The sequence below is a fragment of the Falco punctatus genome (genome assembly GCF_963210335.1).
Source record: "Falco punctatus genome assembly, chromosome: 15".
Classification (NCBI taxonomy): Eukaryota; Metazoa; Chordata; class Aves; order Falconiformes; family Falconidae; genus Falco; species Falco punctatus.
The window spans coordinates 17,495,757-17,521,614 of NC_137595.1; the positions used below are offsets into that span (position 1 = coordinate 17,495,757).

Below are 25,858 nucleotides of genomic sequence, written 5' to 3' on the forward strand. Positions count from 1 at the left end.
AATCACATCTTTGAAGTATCAGATGACAAAAGGTTTATAGCACTGCAGTCAAATCGTTGTTTTCCTTAAGAGAAGTATTAACAAGAACCTCTCTGTAGTAATAGCTTTTCATTATCTATATATTATATTCATGTGATATATATAGTTTTTCATTAATCTCAATATATTTCAACAGCCTCAGACCTCTTGAACTATTTTTCCCTTTAGTTCAGGGAAATTTTTTGTTTATTTCTTATAGGCTGAGCATCACCATTGGGCCGCATCAGGAAATGTTACATTTTAGGCTGTGGGTCATTCTTTCTTAAATGAAGAGCAAGTGTCCAAGTGATCCTGCTTTAGCAGGGGGTTGGACTGGATGGTCTCCAGAGGTCCTTTCCCACTCCAACCGTTCCGTGATTGATTTTGTGATTATCAGATGATTTTGGTTACAACTACCAAAGAAAATAGCCTGAGGTTTCTGTCAGATTTGGAAAATTCTAGTCCAAATACATGAGATTTATGATAGCTGGCGAGAACACAATCTGAAAGAGGAAAAGATCAGCTCCTGGCAAACTTATTAATAAGTAGCACCACTACTTTCTTTAACATCCCTGTGATTTACGAGCACCGATTAAAGAACAATTACAATACAGCCCGAGTTGTACTGCGGAGCATCGCTGGTAGGCACCTCACGCCGCCTCGGCAAGCTTTGAGTCGGTGATGTCTCCATTCCCTCACGCAGCCAGTTAAGAGAAGTCCATAAATTTTAGACTAATTAACTGCATTGTCATGCCATCTTCCAGCCGCGGTGGTTATTGAGAACCACACCGTAATTAGGTCAAACTTGTAACCTGATTAGTATCGATCATGCTGAGGGCTGGCAGCTCCCCGCCCTGCCCTTCACAGAGATCGGCCATAACGAGCCGTAATCGCGGGAACAGGGGGTGACAGCGAGGACAGCGCTGGGATTAGCGTGCTGCAGGCCGGAAACCGCATGGAGAAGGTGGTGTGACATGAGGGGGCTGCTGCGGGAGGGGAGGCGGCCTGCGGGCCGGCGCGGAGCCGGGGCGCTGGGAGTGAGGCGGCGAGGGGACGGAGCGGCGCAGGGCGCTGGGGCCCGGCGCAGCGAGCAGAGCCCGCGGCCCGCGCTGCCGCCCCGCGCTTCCGGCCCGCTGCCACTGCGTGGCGCTCTGCACCAGCGGGCGCCGGCCCGGCTCGGCCCCCCCCCAGCCCGCCAGGGGGCGCTGCTCCCTGCTCGCCTCCCAGCCGAGCCGGGGAGGCTGCCGGGAGCCGCCATTTTCTCGGTGTCGGCTGGCTGTGGGGCCGTGCCCGCGGTCGGTGCCGGCAATGAGGGGGACGCGGCGCGGTGAGTTGTCAGGCGGGCGCGGCCGTGGCTGTCGGTACACCGGGGCGGTGGGCGAAACGGGCCGCCCGGCTGCCCGCGCTGGGCGGCTCCTGCTGCTGCGGGCGGCTCGGCGGGGCTCCCCGCGCGGGGCAGGGGGCTCGGTCCCTCCGCGCTGCCCGGGGCCCTCCCGCCCCGCCCGCGGGGGGTGTGGGGGGTCCGAGGGCTGGCGGGGGCGCCGCTGCCCCAGGCCTCTCCCGGGCGGCGGCGGGGGAGGGCGGCAGCCGCGGGAGGCGTTGCCATGGGAACGGGCCGCGCCGCCTCCGCCGGGCGCTGCTGGGCCGGGCCTGCCCCGCCGGGTCACCCGGCCCCGGCCCGCCGCCACCCCGGCCCGCCCCCTCCCCCCCCCCGGCTGCCCGTTACCCGGCTGCCCGCTGCCCGGGCCGCAGGAGGCCGTCGCCTGAATGAAGCGTCCAAGTACCGAGTTCTCCTTCCATAAGTAAAAGAAGACTTTGCTGCGCTAATACGCACTTCTGTGGTCGTCTTTGGTCCGTTTGACGTATTTGAATGTCGTCTCGTCCCTTTCCCGCTCTTCCTTTTTTCTTTTTTAATAGACCCATCACTTCTTAGAATGCCTTCTGCTGCTTGTTAATAAAAATATGGTTTTGTTCAGGTTTTCTACTGTGAGTATTCAGCAGTTGTTAAGAATTCTGCAGGAAGAAGTTCACTCAAGATCTTTTTTCTTCCAGCTGTAATTCAGCCTTCAGCCCAAGCAGTTCTCCCTTGCACCATGGCTGTGTATTTATGCTGATACTTCTCTTTAACACTGTATTTCTGTGTCTGTACTACTGTCTCTCTGATGCTTCTGCCCTATAAATGGCTGTTACACAGTGGTTTTAGTCTTGGTAAGATTTCTGTCTTTCTTATGTGTTATTAATCTCCATCTGATAGGAAGTACGGATTTGTTATTGCAACTCTTTAGATATTTTTGTAGAACTAATTTCATTGTCCCTTCATTGTTACAATCTTGCCATTTTAGTACTTCATATGGAATGTTACTCTTTATCATCAAATAAATCACTGCATGACAGAGAAGGCGCACAGTGAATTATTCTAAGAAAGCAAGTTTTCATGTGATAGATGTGTCGATCAAGCTTTTATTTCCACGTTTTTATTTTTTCTTATGTGCTTCATTTTGCTATGGACGTGCTTGCGTTGCAGTTTTCTTTGAGGCCCTTTAAAGAACACCCAACTACTTTCTGTAGAAAACTTGGCACCTGCAGCATTGGCCAAGAAGGGCAAAGCAACAAGTTAATGATTGTTCTGTACCTCCTCTGACCTTGGCCTTTGTAACCAGCAGCAAAAGTGAAAGAATTCTGATGAGGGTTGTTGTTTGGCTCTGGGTTTGGTTTTTTATTTTTGACTGCTCCCACTGATACAAGGCAGACTTGCATTTAGTACCAGAACAGTAAGAAAATGTGTGTTCCTATCTCAGTCTTTGAAGTAGGAAGATGGATTTCATTTCAGGCCTCTGTACCTGTGATGGTGCTTCTACATTTGTTGCCATCATCCCAGCGTGGGCGAAACGGCTGCAGGGAGCTGAAGAGTTTCAGAAAATCCAGTTCATAATCAGATGCAGAATTTTCCAGGAGAGAGAGGGCTGGATCATTGGATTTTATGCCATCTGCTGTTACAGTCTTTCTCCTTTTTGCTGCCCTCTAGTTTTTAATTCCAGGAGTTTTTTGTTGTCCTCTGGATCTTCTGGAGTCTTCCCAATCTTATGTCCCTTCCTAGTTTCAGTAAAAGATCTGAATTTCAGACTTCCCCTAACCTCAGACTCTTTCAGCTTTAGAATATTTTTAGATTTGGATTTCTTGGCCAAGGGATAGAATTTAAAAATGTTTTTTTTAATCATAGTGTTGGAGTTGTGCCTTCATAAACAGTGCTGAAGGTTATGTGAAAACGAAAACTTTTAACCTTTTTTTTTGCTACCAACAGGAATGTAAATACTGGAATTTGTTCTAAAGATTGGTGGAAAATAGAGGTGAAACCAGTACCTGCTTTGATTAATCTATTACTAAACTTGGTATGATTGGCTACTGATTTCTTAGGGAAAAACTATTGTATGTATCTTTTGTGGTTGTTTTTGTTTTGTTTTGGGAGTTAACAGCATACAGTCCTTTGCTGCTTTTTATTTTTCATAGCATGTGGTCTGTCTTGTGGAGTTCTGATCCATAATATTCTGAACATGGTAATTGAAAGTCAGGCTCCAGAAATAGCAAGTTGTGCGTGAAAGTTGGAAGTATGTTAGATTGAAGAAGGCATGCCACAGTTTGGATGGAATGTCGCTCCTGTTGTATGAAATGAAGCTGTGCATACCTTGCAGCTGGTTGTCCTTCCCCTTCTGTGTTTTGGAGAGTTTCTTATTAAATAGAAAGACAAGCAGAGTGTTTTAAACAGGTGCAGCTTTCATATTTCACTTTTGGCACAGTGTTATAACTGGTATTAATCCCCAAATCGTCCCAGTTTCCTGAGAAACATAAAATATAAAGGATAAATCAAGGGACATTTCTGAGTTTACAAGATGATGACTGTTGTGTGTGTTTATATGTATATGTAAAAATATATATACAAATTTGCCTCATTCTTCAATGGCAAAACATTCTTGCTAGTGATACCAGGAAGTGTACCTTCTGCACCAGGCTGCAGTTAGATGAATGTGAATAATGAGCGAAGTGGCACTGGCACGACCAGGAATATGAGCTGGGTGGAACTGAGCGCCCGCGCCAGTGGGCAGTGCAGGAGGTGACAGGCTTCCTGTACGTCGAAGGTTATACAACTTTGCTTCAGAAACCAGAAGATTCAGCAGTTTTGCTGTGGCCGAAGTTCTGTGTCGTTATGTCTTCTTGATGAAAGACACCCTCTTTTTCAATCTTTTTCTTCAATTATAAGTTTAAACGATTTGTAAAAGGATATAACACTAAAAGCTGGAGCACAGCTGATACTTGGGAAAGGATGTGTCCCAGGGCACTGCAGGTTTTGCTTTTTCAGTCTTTTTTCTTTTTACTCTTTGCTATTCTACTTTAACATACTCCAATTAACTGGGTAATTTTTTTGTTTCTTAACCATAACAGCAGTAATTCAACTTCCAGGGATTACATTTCTATAGTGGTACATTTTATGATCAGAGATATAATTTTTTTTTAACTGATCTGCTTCATATTTGACAGAAGTATCTTGTAATTTCTATTTTTAGTAGGGTAGAAACTGCATAGCTTGGTTAGTCCCCAAAATGTATTCACAGACTTTAATGGATGGAAGTATGCTTCAAATTGTATTAAATACAACTTCCAAGCTGTTTTCGAGTAGAAGAAAAAGTTCTGGAAGTTTAGTCTCAATTTCTTGAGGAAGAACTTGGAGCTAAATCAAATTCCTGTTAATAATACAGCAGTTAATAAATTAAATGTTCTAAAGTTAAAACATAAAAATTATATAAAACAGATTTTATATCACTTGACTTGTACATATAAAATGTAAGTCTATAACACAAAAATGAAGAATCTTGAAAAATTTATCCACCACCACCCCCCTAAATGGTAGTGTTGTAGTACTGAATTTGAAATTATTTTCACAGCGAGTTGTGTTATAAGAGGCAGAACAGAATAATTAAGCAAACGAAGATAGTGGTAAGGAGTATGGAAACAGGATGGAAGAACAAACAGGCTGGTTTTTCCAACGTGTTGTGGAGGGAAAAAGCCACAAATGTAAAAATTATTCTTTCCCTATGATTTGCCTGAAAGAATACTTAAAGAATTTCAATAAGCTTAAATGGTACAATTCAAGCTACCTTGTAATTAAAAATTTATAGCTAAATCGTACAAAGAGTTCTGTATGATTTTCAGGAGTACAGTGCCTATAATGAAAAATATTTTATTATATTCCTGCTTAGGCCATAAATAAAACATTCATCTTACTGGAACTGCCAGAGAAACTTGAGACTGTCGGGCTTGCTCCTTTTTTGTAGTTTTGATTTGGTGGGAGGGTTACTGGAAGTCTTGTGCACTTGGTGTTTGCTCTCTTGATCTCTACTTCTACCTTCAGTCTCCTTCTAGGTCTTTCTCAGTATGCTTGAGGTTTGGTAGGATTTTTTTCTGTGTTGGTCCTGGGTGGGTTTTTTTGTGCTTTTAGTGGGTTTATTTGGTCCCCTACCTTCCCCCTTATTTTTAGGTACTGTCATCTGTAGGCAATTCATTTCAGTGGCAGCAGCTGTTGGAACTAAACCTTTGCTTTAGATAGGTTTTCTTGTTTCCAAATGAAAAACGCTGTCATGTCTTTCACACTTTACTTTGTACTAAACACTTAGCAAGGTGTGGTAGAGCTAAAATGGTTTTCTCCAGACCTTTAGTCCTCCTTCTTCCTTGGTCACTTTGAAAAACACCGATTTATACATTAATCAATTAGAGCCATTAATGATGTCTTGTGCTTGACCTTTGACCTCTCTGTAGGACTATGTGCTTAGGCTACAGCATGCCAGTTTTTTCTATAGCGGCTGGTATTTACTCCTTCTTTCTTATACACACAGCTGAAGTTCATCTGAAGACATTTATCTTTCAAGTTCACAAAAAAAATTACTGAGCGCTGCCATGAATCCATTCTTCTTTTTATTGCAGTGTTCCATACCCATATGACTTCTTCATTAAGAAAAATACAGTATGAAAATCATTCTCAAAATAGTACGTTTCTATTGGCCTGGTTATATTTATTTCTAGGATGGAGACTGTAAAAGTCACTGTGAGTAGAGTCAAGAATTAGGAAGATGTAATGATAGCCTAGTAGAACCTTGAACAGCTGACTGACTTCCTATGATGATAAACCCTGCTGGGAAGCTAAATAGGGCCTGTTTGAGAAAACGGAGAAATGAAACTGAGGTGGTGGATTTACTTAAGCTTTGGCAGTGAATCAAAAGGCATTTTGTAGATATATACACTCTTTATAAAATAAAAAATCTCTAGGCAGAAATTTTTTCAAATGGTTATTGATAATTACGTGTAAATATGCTAAGATTTCTAAATGCTGTTTAATAAATCCTGTATTTCTTGTGGCTTTTAAGTATGCTTTCAGTTAGCAGCGTGCACCTTTCTTGATCTAATTGCAGCTGAGCAGGCACAAAGTGAAATTCAGTGAAGTGACATGCATAATTGTGTGTCAGCTGGTACAGGATGTTCTGCTTGATATTTACTTGCTGCACTGCTCTCACATTTCAAAATTCAGCCAAAAACGAATACTAACATTGCTCTCATAGTCAGCGTGTCATGCAGAAGCTCCACGTGTATGTACCCTTTGGTCAGGAACATGAGGCTGTGCAAGTAAGTTTTGGGCTCGGAGGTTACTGCCATGCTTGTCCTGTGGAAGAATTAAAAATAACTCCTTATAGTGCCAATCTGTTTTAGGGTTAAGGATGGAAATAATCAAGTCTAATGAAATATACTTGAAAGAGAAAAGTGGGTTCTGTACTTTTCCTTTGAAGCATTTTAGATCTAGGTAATGTGATGTTGTTACATTTTTGCATGAAATCATACCTGATAATATTTTTAAAGCTGAATTTAACATGTTTGGCTTGCAAAACCGCTGTGTAAAATTTTGCATTTTGAATAACAACATTTTTGCTTTAAATTCTTGTCTTTATTTTTTGTTCTGAAACATAATCAATAGACTATATGAAATGGTACTTTAGATTGAAAGGGGGAGGTGTCTTGTGACAAATACTGTCAGATGTTTAAAAGCAGGATTAAACTTGGGTTCTGGAAGTCTTTCAGGCTAAAAGAGGCTTTGTTTACTCACTGCATATATAAGAAGATAGTTAATGCTTCCATAATAGTTAAAAAAAACCCTGGGTTTTATAAGTGAAGATGAACTTCAAGATTTCTGGACCTTCTACTTTGAATTAATATGTGATTAATTAAATTTACGCAGAAAGGCTTAATTAACTTCTATATACATAAAGTATACTCTCTGAACTTGGGTTTCCTGCTGGCATGTATTATAAAGTCTCATGTACATGTCTTGGCTGCGTTTTATGAATTTAGGTTTCTTAGCCATAAACAACTCAGAAATTTACCTTTAGATATTTTTCTTCTGCAGTTACTGTTCATCTGAGTGCTGCTATGATGCAGGATGTTTTTCTAAATCATTACTCTGACCTACTGGAGTAAGGCAACTGTTAAAATTGCTGTGTAGATACAGTATTCCTGAGCTAGTTTTAATTGTACACTTCGAACAGTTGCTTTAACAGTTGTTTGAAACAAATAATTGAACTTGATGTTGCATTTAAAGTAGTACTAATGTTGTATTTAAAACAGTACTTACACAAGCGAAGAGTTTGCCTCAATGTTTAATAAATAAGTTAATGTCTTTTTCTCTTAGATAAAATTATACTGAGATGTAAGCCAACTACGTTTAGAGGGGCTGTTGTAAGGAAGGGGCTTTGTGATGTGGGTGGATCATGGTTAAAGCCAGCAGATACCTGTGAGGGCTTTGTCCTGCTTCTGTCGTTGCAGTACTGAGATGTGGTTTTGAGAGGCTTCTAGAATGATGGTTGAATCTTTCTGCTCCAAAAGATCAAGATTAAATAATGTGGTTGATACAGTTGAAGACAGTAACTTCATATTAAAGAACGGATCTGTGGTGATTGGAGCTTCTGTCAGTACTTAATGCTCTTTTGGTATGTGCTTTTCATGCTGTTTTGATTGCAAGGATCCAGATAGATTTCTTACCTCCAGTGAATCCAAATGTGGCAAATGTGCCATGTTGGGGGCATAATTTTTTTTGTTTACATTGTTAATAGAAGGAATATCAAAGTATTCATAGCACTGTAGAAAAAACTGTTTGAAAGAATAAAGCCACTAATCTCAGTGTTCTGAGTGATGAACACACAATCTATAAGTTTTTTTTCGTTTTATCGTAATGCTTATTTCCAATTACATTTTCCCTCAGTTGTTAGAACTTCCAGTGCAGTATATAGAGATGTATTTTTTTTTCTGCTTCAGATACTGCTGTTACATCTGGCTGAAAGGCATTATCCTGTGCTTTCCATTGCAGTGGAGGGTAGTACAGATACTGATTTTTAGGTAGTTCTGTTAGTTCATTTTTGCCTAGCATTCACAGTTAATTAAAAGTAATCAATAAAACTGAGGAAGATCATTGCAGTTAATTGAATATCATCTCCATCCTGATTTCTAATATTTCAGTTTAGTCTTTGATCCTCCTCCTTCAATGTCTTTGCTCAAGTGTTTCCTTTTCAGTTCCTTAGTGTTACTAAAACACACACACAACTTTCCAGGAAACACCTAGAGGATCAACAGAGTAAGCGGAGTAAAACTAATACAAACTAATTTAGGTAACAGTTTAAAACTCATGCTGTTATTTCTGTTAGGGAATCTGTCGTATATGAGACGTACCACCTATGTGATAATTTCAGTTCTGCAGCTCACATTTTTAAGGGTGAGAAGTTATTTTGGAAGAAGAGGAGAAAATGCACAATTAAGCATTATATGTTTATAGACATTCTGAAAATGAAGCCTGCTTTAAAAGCAGTAGGGGTCATTGGAATGAAAGTATCTAAAAAGTAGATGTTTGCCAGTTGCATGGAGTATTTTTTTTCAGAATTTTCAAGTTATTTACTAAAAAAAAAAATGATGAGGCTTCTTAAATTTTCTTATGTTGGAGGGGGAAGGCTTTCATGAAAGAGTCCAGAAAAGTACGGCAAGACCCAGGCTTGCACGTGCAGTGTAAGTATGATTTGAAGATCATCCCTGTCAGAGGGTGCTGGAGAATATAAAGATATAATATTTATGAAAATTGCTTTGATAAAATATCTTTTTTAGCTTATGAAAAATAATGACTTTACAGTAAGCACTGCGTTCACGTTACGAAGGCTTATATATATATATATATGCACGCCTGGTATATGAATATACTGCTGTATCATTCTTACTTTTCAAGTAAGAATGGCAGATTTTAAACTGGAGCAATTAAGTGGTGCTTAGAACATGCAGGTGGCTTATGAGAAGTGGGGGCATAATGAATTTGGTCTCTTGTTTTTTAACTTTGTATAGCATAGTCATTGTGATATGTGGTCACCCCGTATGGCATAAGGAACAGAAAAGCACAAACAAAGGGTGATCTTTGCATCTTGAGTAAATTCTTAAGACCTGTCAGGCTTGAATCTTGGTCTGTCTTTACCCCTGATTTCAGTAAGTACAGGGAGGGCAAATTACGGAGTGGCTGAGTAGATCATCTGCGATTTGCTGCAGTTAGTTTGTATGCAACAGATCAAAGAGGCTCTATCCTGATCTTAATGTAAATATAAGCCAAAAAAGTTAATATGTAAAAATTTAAATTGGATTGTTTTTTCACTGTGTCTGAACTCATTTCACTATAAATAAAACAGAAATTAAGATATACTTCTAGTCATACATTGAAAGCATATGCATTTTTTTGTTTTTTCTATGGATATTTTGGAAAGGAGTCTCCGAGGGATGTGAGGTAGGCTTTGTTTGCTTTCTTGTAGAAAGTCTTTTAGTCATGCAGATAAGAAAATCAGTATGCAGCCAACAGTATTTGAGTGATACAAATTATTTTATGAATGCAGTGTAGTAGTAATGATGATAGATCCATAAGGTCACTTTTACAGTAATGTTTCTAGAGGGTTTAAAGTGAAATTTTAAAAGGAGATAAACACAAACTTTAAAACTGTTGTTATAAAAATTGATTGTTTTCAATATACATATGTATATTTTTTAAATATCTGTATTGTGACAGCTTTCATATTACTACATGTAATGACTGATTAATTTTTTTGCCCTTCAGAGTCAAAACAAGCATATAGGTCAGATTTGTAGGTCAGTCAGTATAATTTATTCAGATGCTGTTTTTGAACTTGCTAAGCTAAACCAGAAAACCCCAGTGTAATTTCTAGTGTCATTACATTAGTCATGAACTGACTTACAGATGGAATTAAAGCTGGTGCTCAGAAGTAGTCTTATATCCATGATTACATGAAGCAAGCATGCTGAATCTCTAATGCCATGTTTTCTCAGCGTGTAGCTTAATTGTCTTTGTCATCTTGGCAAAGGATTCAGTGATTCTGCAATGCATAGTCATTTTAATTTCCCCTCCCCCTTCTGAACTTTAAAAAAGGTTTTGTCCTTCCTGTAGAAGCTAAATCTGGTATTATATAAGCAATTATTGTAATTGTAACATCTGCATTGATCTTAAAGAAACTATAATCAATATTAATGCAGATGTTGAGGAAGCTAGATTTTTGCCTGATGGCCTATCTTAAGAAGGTAAGGACTGGAAACAGATCAGGATCCATACAGAAAACAGAGAAATGCCCAGCTGTTCAAATAATTACATATTCTGTTCTTCCTTATATGCATTTCTTTTTGCTAATTGCTGAATTATTATTGCTTTGTGCTAAGAAGTCCATTTAGGCAGTCTCACAATAATTTACCATTTAATAAAGGAGTGAGTTTGAGACGTGTATCCCCTGTAGCCTGTGTTTTACCCAGGACTTCCTAAGTCAATAATATCACAGTACTTGTCAGGACAAGAGATGAATTTTTACTGTGCTCAGACTTCATCCATCTTGGGATGAAGGCGATGACTGTGTTGAGTTTGTGGTTCTTGTACGGGACCTGTGGAAACCAGGTTGCTTTCTTTTATCATGAAAGTCATGAAAGAAGGGACTTGTCTGCGTGCTCTTAGCCGCCCTCTGAACGGAAGGGTGCTGGGGCAGGGCGAGCAGTCAGTACTCGCCCTGGCACAAGTGCAGGCAGGAACAGGAATGTGGGACAGGTGAGAAGAAGAATAATGTTCCTTCAGGGAGGGAAGGGAGGAAAGGCTGAGTTGATGGCAGAGGCGCAGGAACTTTTGGTAGAGTGTAAGCAGGGCACGGGAACGTGCAAGCAGCATGCTGGGCATGAACAGTAGTGATAGGTAGTCCAAGATGCTGATCTTAAGCAGAACACAGCATTTTGGTAAAATGCCCTAGTGAAACATCTGATAGTTTATTTCATGAGATTTTTTTTGTTAAAAGGGAAACTGAGGTGTATGTCTTTATAATATATATACACAAGTCCAAAGCCTTTTTTTCTTTTGTGGTGGTGGTTTTACCAGTTGATGCCTATCTGTAATGGGCATGGTAGTCACAGCCTTCATACGAGGAAAAATACAGTTGTGTTTCAGAACTGGACTGTAAAGTCTTGCACATGTGGTCTGCCTTAGATCAGTATTTTAAATATGTTAACTTTGTAACTTTATTTTTCAGGGTCAGAAGCCTTTTGGCAGTGTTTTGGCTGGAGCTTTTGTTAAATATTTTGTTGATTTCATTCTTGCGCTGTGTCTGTGTTAAGAAATAGAACATGCTTTTAAAGCTGTAAATGTATAAACTTGTGTGTTTTCCACATAATTTTTTATTGGCCTGTAAAACTTCATGATCTTCCTGCCTTTCTTCACAGACAGTTTTTTAAAATGTTGTTTTCAGTGTTCTGGTGTTTGCCCCTATGTGGCAGGGGAGGCAGGCAAGGGTGAGATGGGAAAGAAGAGGAAGAGGCATTTTTTTAATACATCAAGGCTGGCTAGTTTATCTCAGCCAGTTTCCAGGCTTGTATATGACTATGATCTATGCTTCTGTCTGTGAAATTAAAACATTTATTTTTTGTTTAGGAAATCTGAAAGGATAGCCCTACATATGAAGAGATGACGTGTAATGTCTCAGATAACCTGGAAGCTTGTGCCACTCCAGACACTGACCATGATCAAGAATGGGCACAGGAACACTACCGACTAGGAACTTTTGTTGAATTTCCACTTGGCTGTCCAGTTTCAGCGTCGGCACTAGCACGAGCTGGCTTTGTTTATACTGGAGAAGGTGACAAAGTGAAGTGCTTTAGTTGCTGTACAATTATCGAAGGATGGGCATCTGGGGATTCTGCAGTTGAGAGACACAAAAAGCTTTCCCCAAACTGCAAATTTATTACCGAATCTGCTTTTCTGGAGAATAACATACATCCTCTTGCCCAGAACTACCAGCATAGAACTGAAAATGGTTCCAGCAATTCAGCCCTCCCCTGTACTCTGGATGACACTTCTGATGTGGAGGCAGATTACCTGTTGAGAACTAGGCAGGTTGTGGATATGTCAGATAATTTGTATCCTAAAAACCGTGCTATGTGCAGTGAAGAAACAAGATTAAAGTCTTTTGACAGCTGGCCCCTTGATGCTCAGTTGACACCAAAGGAATTGGCTAATGCTGGATTCTATTATACAGGTGTTGGTGATCAAGTAGCATGTTTTTGCTGTGGTGGAAAATTGAAAAAGTGGGAACCCAGCGACAGAGCTTGGTCAGAACACAAGAGGCATTTTCCCAATTGCTTTTTTGTCTTGGGCTGGGATGTTGGAAATGTTCCAGGTGAATCTGTTCCCACTGAGCTTGAGAGAGGTGGTGTGAACAATGCACAGCATCCAAGGAATCCATCTATGGCAAAATACGGAAGACGTTTACAAACATTTTTAACTTGGATATATCCTGTTGATAAAGAGCAACTTGCTGAAGCTGGGTTCTATAGCACAGGTAAGCCAGACCTTAAAACGGCTAATATCTTTTACAAAGAAATCTTATATAAGTGTTTTGTTATGAAAAAATAAGCTTTTTAATTGTAATATGGAATGATTTGCCAAAATTTCTTTGTTCTGTAAACTACTTTTCATAGTTCTTATGTAAAATGACATACGTTATATCAAGTATGTTTAATAGTAAAGTATAAATCTAATCATAAATTCATTTTTTGGCAATAAAACATTGAAATGTGTTTTCCTTGCCTGCTAAAACACTCACATCTTTCACAATGGCAACTATTGAAGTTTGTATTTTTTTAAGTAATGAAGTGCTGCCCTCCAGATAGCTACCCTAGGTCTAAGGGGTGGACTTGTGGCATGTACAGCAGCCTATTCAACGAAGTCCAGGTGGTGTGCTGTTTTATTGATTTAACATGTGTTTGTGTTATCAAAGCATTTGGACACCTGAAACCAGCAAATACCATTACTGCCTACTGTAAAAGCTTTATGAAGACGATGACTCCAGTGGAAGAGCTTTTACTTTTAAATATGTAGTGTTTGACTTAGATAAGACTCCAATGTCTTTGTGCATTGGTTTCCCAATTAAATTGAATTGTATAGTGCTGTTAAAGCTCCTTGAAATTCTTCACTGAGAGATGCTGTACAAGTGCAAAGTGTGGCTCTTATTAGATCATAAAGAAAAGGGGATTATCTGGAATAATTTCTTAGTGTCATCTTAATTGGCTTCTCTCTTAGTAGGTCTCGGAAGAATTTTTTAATCTGATTCCATTTGTTTCACTGCTGGCCATAACTAAAACCTGTGATACATTCCTGTATGAGTGATATATGGGCAATATTTGTACCCAGTAGAACTGATTTTATTGATTTCTTCCTGGATTCCTAAAAGTACCTAGCTTCTCACAGCCAAGTGAGATCCGTATTGTGGAGGTGCACTAAACATGCGCCAGCTTATCCAACCTAATAGCTGTTCATGTGACTTCTGAGAAAACTCTGTTTCTTGTGGCCCGAGAACCATTTAGCTCTGTGGGAAAACTCTGACCATACCTCCTCATTTCAACAAACAGAATATCTAAGCCCTTTTCTGGCGCAGTCTTTGATTACAGTAGGTGTAGTGCTAGAACAGAGAGAGTGCAATTTCTCCTAACATCTCCTCAGTCAGTTATGCTACTGCTGTGTAGGGCCAGTTAATGGTGAAATAGAGGACCAAAAAGGCATGGAAACATCCTTAGTTCTTTGTGGCACACTAGTTCGTGGCTTCTTTACTAGTGGATTGAGCTATTTGATAGTAGATTTTTTTTTAGCTTTTACTTTTTATCTGTTTAATTGCTTGCTAAAATAAAGCTTGGGAATATTTCATGTGACTCATACTTCGTCTTTTTTAAGCTCAAGCCTCTCCTGAACGTTTGTTTCAAATCATATGTATTATGTTCTTTAAAATTGAATTATTTATAGTTACAATTGCTAAGCAAGAAAATATTTTTTTCTTAATAATGTAACATTTTAGTTGAAAACTTATTTTTATGCCTAGTAGAAATACGTAATTTTATTCTTGTGTGTTTCCTCAGGTAATGGTGATCACGTCGTGTGTTTCCACTGTGGTGGAGGATTGCAAGAATGGAAGGAAAATGAAGACCCATGGGATCAACATGCCAAATGGTTTCCTGGGTAAAGTATTTTTGATTGTTTTCTTATTGCAACTCTGAGTCTTATTTACAGTATATTATATTTTAATAACAGAGCATACTACTAAAGGTTTCAGTTGACTATGGGTTAACATTCTTTAGATTTATGTAAATAACCTTTTTTTTTTAGTTGCCCTCCTCCACTTCCTTCTTCATTTTTGTCATGGAGGTACCAAAGGAATAGCAGTTACCTTCCATGGTTTGTGGTTTTCCTTTTCAATAAACAGAAGAGATTTTTAAGGTTTTTTGTATGGGGTCTTTATTTTTGTTGTTCCATCTGTTCTGTCTTCTGTACTCCTGCTCTTATATGTGTAATCATCAACATATGCTTTAATGTTATATCAGAGGCCTCAAAAGAGGACATTTACTTCATGCCTTCATTGAGAGGTAGGAGGGAGTTCTTCTGAAGTGGGTGTGAAAGAGAACTAAATCTCAAGAGGCTGAGGGTGCATCTAACTCATTAGAGGTGGGCAGTCTGAAAATTGTCCTAAAATAGTACTTTCTGAATAACTATACTTCTAAGTCAGTGTTGTTTGTATGTCAGCTTGTTTGTAGGAATTATTAAAGGAAAGAGAAGATTTCTGTGTCTGGACTGAACTGATGTCTCAGCTAGCAGAATTACAAAGTTTTGTGGATATGTATCTAATTATTTTTTTTCTTACCATCAGAGCGCTACATTCTAATTGTTATTTTAATAGCATCACACATGCCAAAGTTCGTAACTTATGTCAGGATACAAAATGACTAAACTTATGTCACAGTGCAAGGAAACCTGAAGAACTCGGTAGTGGTATTGAATTCTAAACATACTTCTGCATAAATTTTAAAGGATTGAGGATTCCAGACTTCCAGTTTTCAGAAAGACTGCCAATTTTGTCTAAAACCTGTCTTGAGGAAAGGAGGAATTGTATATGACTCATTGTTTCTTGCAGGTGGATAAAAGCTGTCCAAGTACAAAGACTTAGTTACTTGTATAACATTGATAAAATCAACGTCTTTTATGCATTAGCTGCCAAATTAGTCTTCTGTGGTGAAAGGCTCTCTGGAAGCTGGGAGGTAGTATTTATGTGTTAGCTGATCCTTTTCTCAGTAGTGGTAAAGGCGGCTTTTAATTATTGGTGTCTGCCACTTGAAAGAGATGCCATTCCAAGTTTTTGGCTTGGTGCAGTGAATGGTGAAGACTCATTTTCTTGCTACATTTCACTCCTCCTTATATGGGTTTGGTTTTGTTTTAGGTTGCTTAAATTATGTCAGTTTTGATTACTTCCCCCCAGATCATTAATTGACTAATATGGAGTTTTTGTTTGCACATCAACTTGAGTGGCAGTGTTACAGCCTCACAGCGTACTACGTCCGTGAAGTGCTGAAGGTGAGGGAACTGCTGAAGCTAGAGAGCTATTGTTGAGGAGTTATGACATTCCCTAAATCTTCTGGTAGGGAAGAGCTCTGACCAGTGGCTAGGACTAATTGGAAAGCATTGAAAGAAAACATGTAAGGCACCTGTCGGCCCAGTGACTGCTTTTCTTTGATTGCAAAAGATTAAACCAACATTTTAACATAACGTTTGTTTTTCATTGGAGTCTTATATAAACCTGTGGCATCAGCTGTAATGGCCAGCAACTCTTTAACTTTCTGTTTCACCAAAAATGTGAAGAAGATAAATACTGCTGAAGTGATTAAGATGTTTTTAGAAACGTTTAAATGACATTACTGATGTTGACTAAACATTTAGAGATTTCAAAAGCTAGTATTCTATGTGATGTAGGGAATGTATTGAAGCTTTCCAAAGTTATGTAGTTGATTTTTGTTTTCCTGTGCAGTTTTGTTATAACTAAATATTTTTATTTATAGGTGCAGATTTGTGAGAAAGAAAAAGGGGCTAGAATTTATAAATAACGTTCATTTAAGAGATGGATGTAGGGATTCAACAGTAAGTGTCGTTTTAATCAAATATTTGGTGAAAATACAAAGTAGTCTTTACATAGTTTTCATATGAAGTTACTCTTCTGATTATCTGCATATCATTTAATCCTCCTGCTGCTGCTTTGATTGGCAGAAAGTGAAAGATGTTGAAATATATTTTGGTGTCACGCAGGGTTTATAGATCTTGCAGTTCTCCTTAGTTGGCTTCTGGATCACAGGTAGTGTGCCTTATATTAATTGTGTGTTTAGTACAGAACAAGTTCTATTTGTTTTATAGCTTGGTAATTCCAGGTTTAGGATGAATGATTTCCCTATTCATGCATAGTAGAAATTTTTTCTTTTCTTGTTAGTAGAGCATTGTTAAACTTGTATGCAGTCACTAAAAAGTAAAACCAATGTTATTTTAGAATTCTTCCATAGACTGAGTCATGTACGTATGATTATAGCAAAGATGGGTTAAAACGAAAACTTAATAACAAAACAGTGATCCCTTTGCAGCTGTTCAGAGCAGATTTAATAGTTCTAGTCAATAAAATAACTGAGATCAAATAGATATTTTCTGTCTTGTAACTGTATGGGTTTCCTTCTGCCTTCTCCAGAATTGTAATTTTGTTTGTTTATATTTCACTTTTAGACAGAAGCTGCTGAAGGGACGATACTTCCTAAAGGTACCTGTTTAGAAAAAAAAACCCAAAACAGCCCTCCCTGTTTTGGAATATCCATATTTGCATGTGTAGTAAAGGAAATGGTTAATTTTAAAAATAAACCTATTACATTTTTAAGTAAAGCATGACGGGCAAATTGTTGGATGATACTCTTCCATTGCTTCATTGCTTGTAAAGAACTGCGGAATGAATTTTATTTCTCTTAAGGGAAATCTAATCATGGTTGGATAAATATTGTAAAGTAATGATTACAAACCATGAAAGAAGTATGCATAGGATGCATTTTTAGTTTTATAGCTAGTAAGTGTGCGTCAAGTATTGAATTAGTAGTGCTGTGGGATAAATCTTAAATACAGAATTGAAACAATCGTTGTTTTTCATGAGGCAGGAAGAGTTGGTGTGTTAAATGGCAAGGACTGGGAGGCTGAGGAAACTTAAATAGCTTGTTATGTGCTCCAGTATTACGCATTCCTGCAATGTTTTTCACAAATACCAAGCAATAAAAAGACAAGCCGGTTAAAGGCGTAGCAGGAAGACAGTCAAGCGGCTTCATCCCAGGGAATGATAGTTGTTGCTAATATGAGTGGTTACACAAAACCTGTTTTAGAAATCTCTCACATGCTGCTCATTTACAAGAGTGAAAATCGGGTTAAAAAAAAATCTTGCTCTTTGAACAACCTTCTTAAGTGAAGAATTAGCCACTTACATGTAATAGTATAACTGGAAATAAGACACCCTGATAAGAAATCTATTCAAAAAATTCATTGAAAAGATGAAAGGAGAGGTCCAACAGACTGAAAAATGGTTTCCAGAAGTAGTGTTGTGTCTTACTGCGGATAGGCTTACTTGCCTCTTGCTTGTTGACTGTACTGTTTTGGTTTTGTAAATTAACAATACTTAGTGACTTCTCTCAACATACGTATCTTGGTTTGGTTTTTTTCTTTCCCAAACTAAATTAAAATTAGTGTAATATTATCAAATACTTAGGTTTCCATTGTGCCTAGGAATTCTGGGTGAAATCCTGTTAACATTCAGTTACAGAATTTGTGATGTTAATTATGTAAGACATTTTATTTCAGAAGTTGAAAGCGTTGATTTGAAGAGCAAATCTAGGAGGATTTCTGTATTTTAAATAGATGTAGGGAGACTGGGAAAGCTAGGGTGGAAGAGATCTCAAATCTGCGGGTTTGGGTATTTTGACAGTGCAGTTGGTACAATAGCAAAATTCTCAAATTAGAAATACGGTTCCTTTGGCTAGTTATTTGCATAGGTGTCTTAGAGTACTATAGTGAATAGTGTCTGAATATCAGATTCACCTTTGTTAAATTGCTGTTTTGTTTTTCTTAATTTCTTGTTTTAGATGATCTCTTACAGAATCCTTTGGTACAAAGTGCCATAGACATGGGTTTCAGTTTGTCTGAGATTAGGAACACCGTGGAAAAGAGATTGCAGATGTCTGGAGAAAGTCATACATCTGTTGAGGATCTGGTAGCAGATTTAAGTGCTCAGAAAGAACATACAAGGGAAGAAGAACCAAATGAAATCCCAGTTGAGCAAGATGAGCTTATTCAATTGCAAAACCTCTGTGTGTACTTTCATATCAGCTCTTTAGTCTGTGAAATATATCTTACTGTTATCTGTTTATTCTAACCTCTGATCCAAGTCTTATCTAAGGTGAAATTACAGTATTGTAACTTAAAATTCAAGAGCCTTATCTTTGGACGTAAAAAAACTGGACAAAGAGGGTCTTAAATTATTTGAGCGTAGCAGCATTTGTAAATATAATCTATAAAATAAGTAGTATTAATACCTCAAAAGTGTGTAATATTGAAATAAATCTGGCATGCTTCTGGGAAAAGTTAAATGTGCTAACTAAAAAGTGAAAATTATTGTGACAACGACATTTAAAAATAAAAGCAAGGGTAACTATAGATGTGGGGACTCTGGCAAAATGAAATAGACACAGCAACATACTGGCAAATATTTAGTATACTCAAAATAAAAAAAAATCTTAGTAGAGTATTATTTATTTTTGAGTATAAAATTTTGCCTGGAATAGAAGCATTTTCCTTCTTGGCCAATAAGAAAAAGTGTACTTTTAGTTGATGTTTCTTTCCAATTATTTCTGTTCCAGCTAGGCTGGGACGTGCAGGTTATGCTCAGAAAGATGTTGTGGTACACTCTGCAAATGGACCAAACCCAAGATTTACAACTCAGGAAACTTGTCTTTCAAGACAAACATATGGCTGATTCATAGGGAGGGAAAAGACCATCTGGTTGGCATGTTAGGCAGGGATCTTACCAGCCCACTCTTTTTAATTAGATTTTTAACGGACATTGGGGGGGGGGGGGGGGGGGGGGGGGAAAGAACTTGTGGTGGACATTATTTTTGGCTGTGCAGGGCTCTCCCCAAGTGTCAGGGGAAGGTGTTAGAAGTTTGCATTTTCCAATGTGGTGTATTAGAATAAGAAAGAGCTCATGTACAATGCAAAACTGATTCTTCCCGTTTTACAAAGTTTTAGGCTTTTGAAGTATGGGAATTTTGAAAACAGAGGCAGGAAGGGAAATCACATACTCATTCTTTTCATTTGAGAAACTCCTGAAATAAATAAATCCAGATTACGTAACCTTTATCAATGAGCCTTTCTTGTACCTTCTGTACAAGTTTTGGGAAAGTTGTGAATGGGAAGTCTGTGAAAAGAATGGTTCCTGATTGAAATATGCATATCCTAAATTCTATAGATATTTCAAGCTTTTGCAAATATAGATAGTTGAATTCCCTGCATTGGCCTGGGAGATGTAAGGAGATGGGGGTGGCAGCGTGAAAGAGGATTCCATGCTGCAGCTTGGTTTCCAATCTTTTGTAATTTCTTATTCTTTTTAAAGGTGTGGCCTTTAAATAATACGAAGAAAACCTTGTCCTTGTGTATAAATAAAAAAGATTCAGTGGTACTAATTGTGATAACTTCTTTTTATGTGTTTATTTTCCTTAGATCTCAGTACTGAAGAGAAGTTAAGGCGCTTGCAGGAAGAAAAGCTTTGTAAAGTCTGTATGGCTAAAGACATATCAGTTGTCCTCATTCCCTGTGGTCACCTAGTTGCCTGTAAGGAATGTGCTCAAGCACTTAATAAATGCCCTCTGTGTCGTACAAACATTATGAAAAGACAGGAAATTTTTATGTATTAGTGAAATATAAAACACTGTGGATGCCAACGTTTCCTGCTTTGTGTAATGTAATGTAAAAAATGCAGTTAATTCCAGGATGTAATCATATGGCAGCATTTAGGTTTTTCTACTCTCAGACTCTACATATAACATTAAAAAAATATTTTCCTTAAATAAATTTTTTGTATGTAAAAACCAACATTGAAAGGCAAATATATTCTGTAACTTCAGTTCATACACATGATTTGGGAAAGCCTAAGTAATGCAAATCTTTATGTGATCGTTCCTTTGGTAGGACTCTGTATGACTGAAGTTTGTGCGAATACAGTTGTATAAAGAGTCTGGCCCTAGATACAATTTGTAAATAAGTGAGGTTAAAAAATTATGTACATGTGTATTATATCTGAGATTTTTAGCTTCTCCAATGACATGTAAGAGTGAGAATGTTACCTTATTTCTGTAACTTTAGTTGTGACATAATTCAGAGAATATGCGTAAACTTGCTGCTGCAATATTTCACCTTGTTTGCCACTACTACTTTGTAAGTTTGTCTGGTTTGATATGTAATTCCTGTCTCCCCATTTATTTTTTCTGTTTTAGATGTATAAATGGGCCTCAGTAAACTGATTTTAGCTATCTGTTCTTCACAAAAATCCCTCTGTATATAAAATGTACATTGATTTCACTCCATAAAAGAGAACTCAACAGAAATGAAGGAGATTTTACGTACCTTGTGGTCTCATTTTAAACTTGCCCTCTTACACAAAAAGGTGGTCATTGTTTGATTTTCTTTCTTTTTTTTTAACATCATCCTTACTCATTTATCTGCTAATAGTTTGCAGTCCTTCTGTTTGTCTCTTTTTTTATAAGAGGGTGGTAAACTCTTATCTCCATGAAAATGCTTTCTTTTTTAATTTAAATTCACAAGTAATGTTAGAAATTTTTTTGTCCTTGTCGGTTTGCAACATTTGCATTAAAAAGTGAAGAACAATTCTAGTGAGAGTCACCTTAAAATAGTTGAAACTATTTCTTACTGGACTGATACTCAGTTGTCCAATTAAAAATCAGATTTTTGTATTTAAGTACAGCTGGTTTATGATCACTCTACTTAATTATGTGACTTCCTTATTTTGTGGAGCTACTAATGTTCTGTGCATATATTTTTCTTTGAGTCCTACACACCAAGAGATTTAGAATATAGAATATAGTTTTTCACATTATAAGTTTTAAATCCAGTAGACAGAAATCTAATGTCTATTCTTTATATTTTTTTAAATATGTGCTATGATTATATCTTGGTGTAATGTTATGAATATTTAAAATAAAGTGCAACCTAGCTGTTCCTTGATCATCATAGTTAATTCTCACATGCAAAAAAACCACCCCCAAACCCACCACCAAACAGAAGGATGCTTTCAGTTGCTTTTTTTGTTTTGTAACTCAACTGATACTAATTTAACCTGAGTGTTATTAAGGATAATATATTTTAATTGCAGAGGAAATAAAATCTATTGTTTGTATAAATTTAAGTTTGTTCATTGTGAAGTTAAATACATTAATTTTGCTTTTTTAAATAAATTAGATTTTGGTTTTCTGGAATACATGATGACTAGAAATTCATAAAGAATTCAGCACAGAAAGGTTTTATTTTGCCATTTGGGACTTTTCTCTAAAGAGTTTAGTTTTAAAGGTAATTCATGTGTACAGGGATTTTTCAGGACAGACACAGACTGGCAGTTCTGACAGGGTTGTTTCTAGCCCCCATTTTCATTTGCAGGGAGGGTTTTCTGTACTTCTCAAGGGAAATTGGGGGGGGTGGGGTGTTTGCATGTGAGCTGGTGTATCTTGCCTGAAATAGCTTGTTTAGTTAATGTTGTGAACTATGTTAGGATGACTTGCTCAAGCAGATGGTTTGTTACCTAACCTTGACCTAAGTCATGTGAGAGACGCTATCTGGATGAGCTGGATCCAGCTTACAGGCTGCGGGAATTTGCACGCAGCTCAGTAAAGCCTTGTCTGAGAAAGAGATTGACCAAATTTTACTTAGAGCTATTACAAAACTAAATCCTAGTACGGAGGTGATTTTGGTTGCAAGTGTAGTATGTGAACTGAGAAGAGCCTGGCAGTGGGTCACAAATTGTACCTTCTAAGCTGAAATAGAGAGTAAGCACATTGTCCAAATAATATGCAAGCAACCAGCTTTAACATCAAGCGTTTATGCTATTTAACTTTTAAAAGATAGACCACATCCCTTCTAGTAACTTCATGATAGTTGTTATAAAAGATCTAATTGTAATAGTAATTCAAATTTTAATTGCTTAGGAGCATTAAAGGGTTAAAGGCCTGTTAGCGAGATGACAAAATAACTGCTCTGTAGGTTTATTTTTATTTTTCAAAAACTATAATCAGAGTTCTATTCAGACTAAATGTGAAAAAATAATTAGCATAGTCATCAAATTTTGACAGCTTGAATTAGGAAGATGTTTTTTCAAATTATTTAGATTTTCAGTATCTTAAAGAAACAGAAGAAATTCCACGGGCACTGATACTATGCTGAGTGTTCAAAGAGCTAGAAATGGAGTAGAAGCACAGGTGCTTTGAAAAGGAGGTTAGCAGCAGGACAAAGATGCCCTGGGAGTTGGTCTTTTATAAAAGAGTGAGCTGAAACAAAGAGCTATGGAATATATTCAAGTATCAGTATTCAGTAACTTTATTCTAGTAGCTTCTGTGTAAAAATCTTTTTTATTTCCGTTTTACTTGCAGTAGCAGAGCTATTTGCTGCTCCAGATATGTGGGAGATTTACAAGGGGTTTTAATAATGTGTTTTGGAACTGTTTTGTTTAGAAAACATGGAAATTGCATGCCCAATTTAGAAACACAAGGCTAAAATAAGGAAAACCCATAGTTTTGATGTCTTTGTTATGCATTTAGCTTTTTCTCACTGCTTTGAAACAAGGGGCTTGAAACATAATATTGACTTATTCTACCGATTGTACAGATCTACAGATACTTAGCTGTACATCTTTAAATTTGATTTGGGGCTTGATCCAAAGCTCATAGCACAATAAAAAAATCAAATTATTATAGGTATATTTTTAGTTAGAGTATTTCAACACTTCTTTTAATATTGCCTGGTTAGTTTTGACCACAATGCTTCAATGTTTGTTTTTGTCACCTGTGTGTGCAGCCTGAAGCTACAGGGCATATAGTCAAAGTTTTCAAAGCACTGTTGTTAACCTAACCTAATGAGTTTTTTAAAGTTAGCTATGTTTGAGTTTTACTGAAATTAAAAAAAATAATTAAATATGATGGGTTGTTAGAGTTTAATTAGACCTGGGTGGGAGGTTAATGCAGACACTTGATTACTATGTTCATGTCAAACTTGAAGCTGAAGTTGTATGCTGGGATTAAACATTACAAAGGGCTGGTGAAGTTTGTTGCCACAGTATGTAGTAACCACTCGGAAGAGAATCTGTTCTGCCTTTCAAGGCGTGCAGGTTCTTGCATTTGATGTGCAAGGCCTGCCTGAAGGGAAGGTCAGCTCTTCATAGAGTGAAGGAGATTTTTCTGGCCTTTGCGGTGTTTTTCTGCAGCAGTAAGTACATGAACACTGTGTTGGTACGTGGTGGTGGGGTTTTTTTACCCTCTACATTGTGCACAAGTGACTCCTGTCAGCAAGGAGGCTAAATGCCAGAGTGGGCTGGAGATTTCCACTGCTGCCCCAGAGGCTTTGTCATTGCTCGTCCTGTGCAGGACGGTGGGACTGGCCTTAGCTCTTGAACCTGCTTTGTGAAGGGTGATGGTCGTCACCTCTGTACAGTCAAATGGGAAGAGCCAGGCTAGTGACATCATCTTCATCCCTCGCGGAACTGAAGAATGAGTGAATACTCTGACATCATCTTCATCCCTCGCGGAACTGAAGAATGAGTGAATACTCTCCCTCTTACTATTTTTTTGGGGGTGGGTTTTGCATGTGTAAGTTTTACTGAGTAGCTTGGAAACTTGAAGAAAATCTTTCCCCCACATCACCCTGCCATGCCTTCATGCCAATTCGGGCTGTTGCAAGTATCTTGCTGTGCTTGTGAGTGCCGCTGTGTCACGTTGCTTCAAGAGGTGGACTGATGCTGCTGTACAGCAATTAGTGTGCCGTAATTACAATGTGGCTTTCTGTGAGGAGGCAGATGACCTGTGATAATACAGAACCTTTGCTGAAATTCAGATTTTAATTTTTTCTTAACCAGGAGTTCCAATTAAGCAATACTGATATCAACGTTACATTAATACTGTAAGCATTAATTCAGAGAATATGGCTCTGACTAAATTAACAAAAGAACTTGATTTTTCCTGGGACAGGAAAGAAGACAGCATATATTCAGTTATAAATGGCTTGGATAAACAAAACCCCAAAGAATATCTGGGGAAAAAATGTTTTTAATTATATTGTGAGTATCTGATAGTTCGAGGTAGGTGAAAACTACTTGGTTGCCTTTGGATAAGTATTAATTTACAGTTTTATAGCCTGGATGGCTATTGATGATGGCAGAGAGAAAATGCTTGATAAGTTAGAATTGTTGGAAATGTATTGGAGAGATACTTGAATTAGGGTTTGCCCCTATACTGAAAAGCATCATTTACTATCAAAAAATGAAAAATACTTTTGCAGAGTCTCATGGTGAAACCATCTAGGGGAATCATTTACAGTAACTGCTGAAAAGCCAAGTTCAGTAGAAATGCATATGGTCACCTGCAAATTTTGGAGAATGAAATAAGCTAACCTCTAGAAATCACCAAGACAGAGAACATTTAAATTTACTCATGTTATGTCCTTTTGATCTTATGAAGTTAGATCTTCCTGCAAAACAGTTGACATGGTTGACATTATTTAGTTTTGCACGGTATGATGAGAGTCATCACTTGAGCCAACTAGTTAATCTTCTGAATACCAGCTTTTCAAAAGTGTGTGTCAAGCCACAGAAGCCTCTTCCTTTTAACTCTTGCATAACAGAGGGAGGCTTCTGAGTCTAAGGTTGACGTTACCTCCCTTTCCTGCATAACCAACCCAGGTGGTGGTACTGGAGCCAGTACTGAAGCTCTGTTGGTAAGGGTACAAGCCACCAGAAAAATAACTGTTGCTCCAAATGTCTCTTCTGGTGTTTTGCAAAACAGAATGTACCAAAAGTGACATTAATTTGACTCCTACCTCTGCATCACAATTTGGCCCTCTTATAACATTGTTAACAGTTGCTTTGTAAAGGCTTAATTGGCAATTCCACATTTCTGTAAGGAATGCCCATGTTCCAGGTTGGAAGCTTCACCTCTGCTGGGCTCACAGCTGGAACCAGCGGTACAGAGAAGGGACGTAAGGGTGTGCCCAGGGGGAGTGGGATTGGGAGTCGCCGTCCTCAGCACTTGGGTGTCCCACGAGTGCCCTTTGCCATGGATGGGAAACACTTTGGTTTCA

General features: G+C 38.2%; 1 protein-coding gene across 8 annotated transcripts; it reads left to right on the forward strand.

Annotated features, from left to right (window-relative positions):
- The first annotated feature begins 880 nt into the window (after positions 1-880).
- Positions 881-21,926, forward strand: XIAP (X-linked inhibitor of apoptosis). Of its 8 annotated transcripts, XM_080365773.1 has the most exons (8): positions 1,069-1,345; positions 7,879-8,042; positions 12,050-12,956; positions 14,527-14,626; positions 16,495-16,573; positions 17,201-17,234; positions 18,592-18,816; positions 20,225-21,926. In XM_080365773.1, exons 3-8 carry the CDS (start codon positions 12,083-12,085, stop codon positions 20,416-20,418), a joined length of 1,506 nt encoding a protein of 501 aa, XP_080221899.1. In that variant the 5' UTR covers positions 1,069-1,345; positions 7,879-8,042; positions 12,050-12,082; the 3' UTR covers positions 20,419-21,926. The 8 variants fall into 8 exon arrangements, with proteins under 8 accessions (XP_080221898.1, XP_080221899.1, XP_080221904.1 ...); XM_080365772.1 differs by lacking the exons at positions 1,069-1,345; positions 7,879-8,042 and adding an exon at positions 881-982; XM_080365771.1 differs by lacking the exon at positions 7,879-8,042 and having other exon boundaries at positions 1,072-1,345.
- The last annotated feature ends 3,932 nt before the right edge of the window (positions 21,927-25,858 follow it).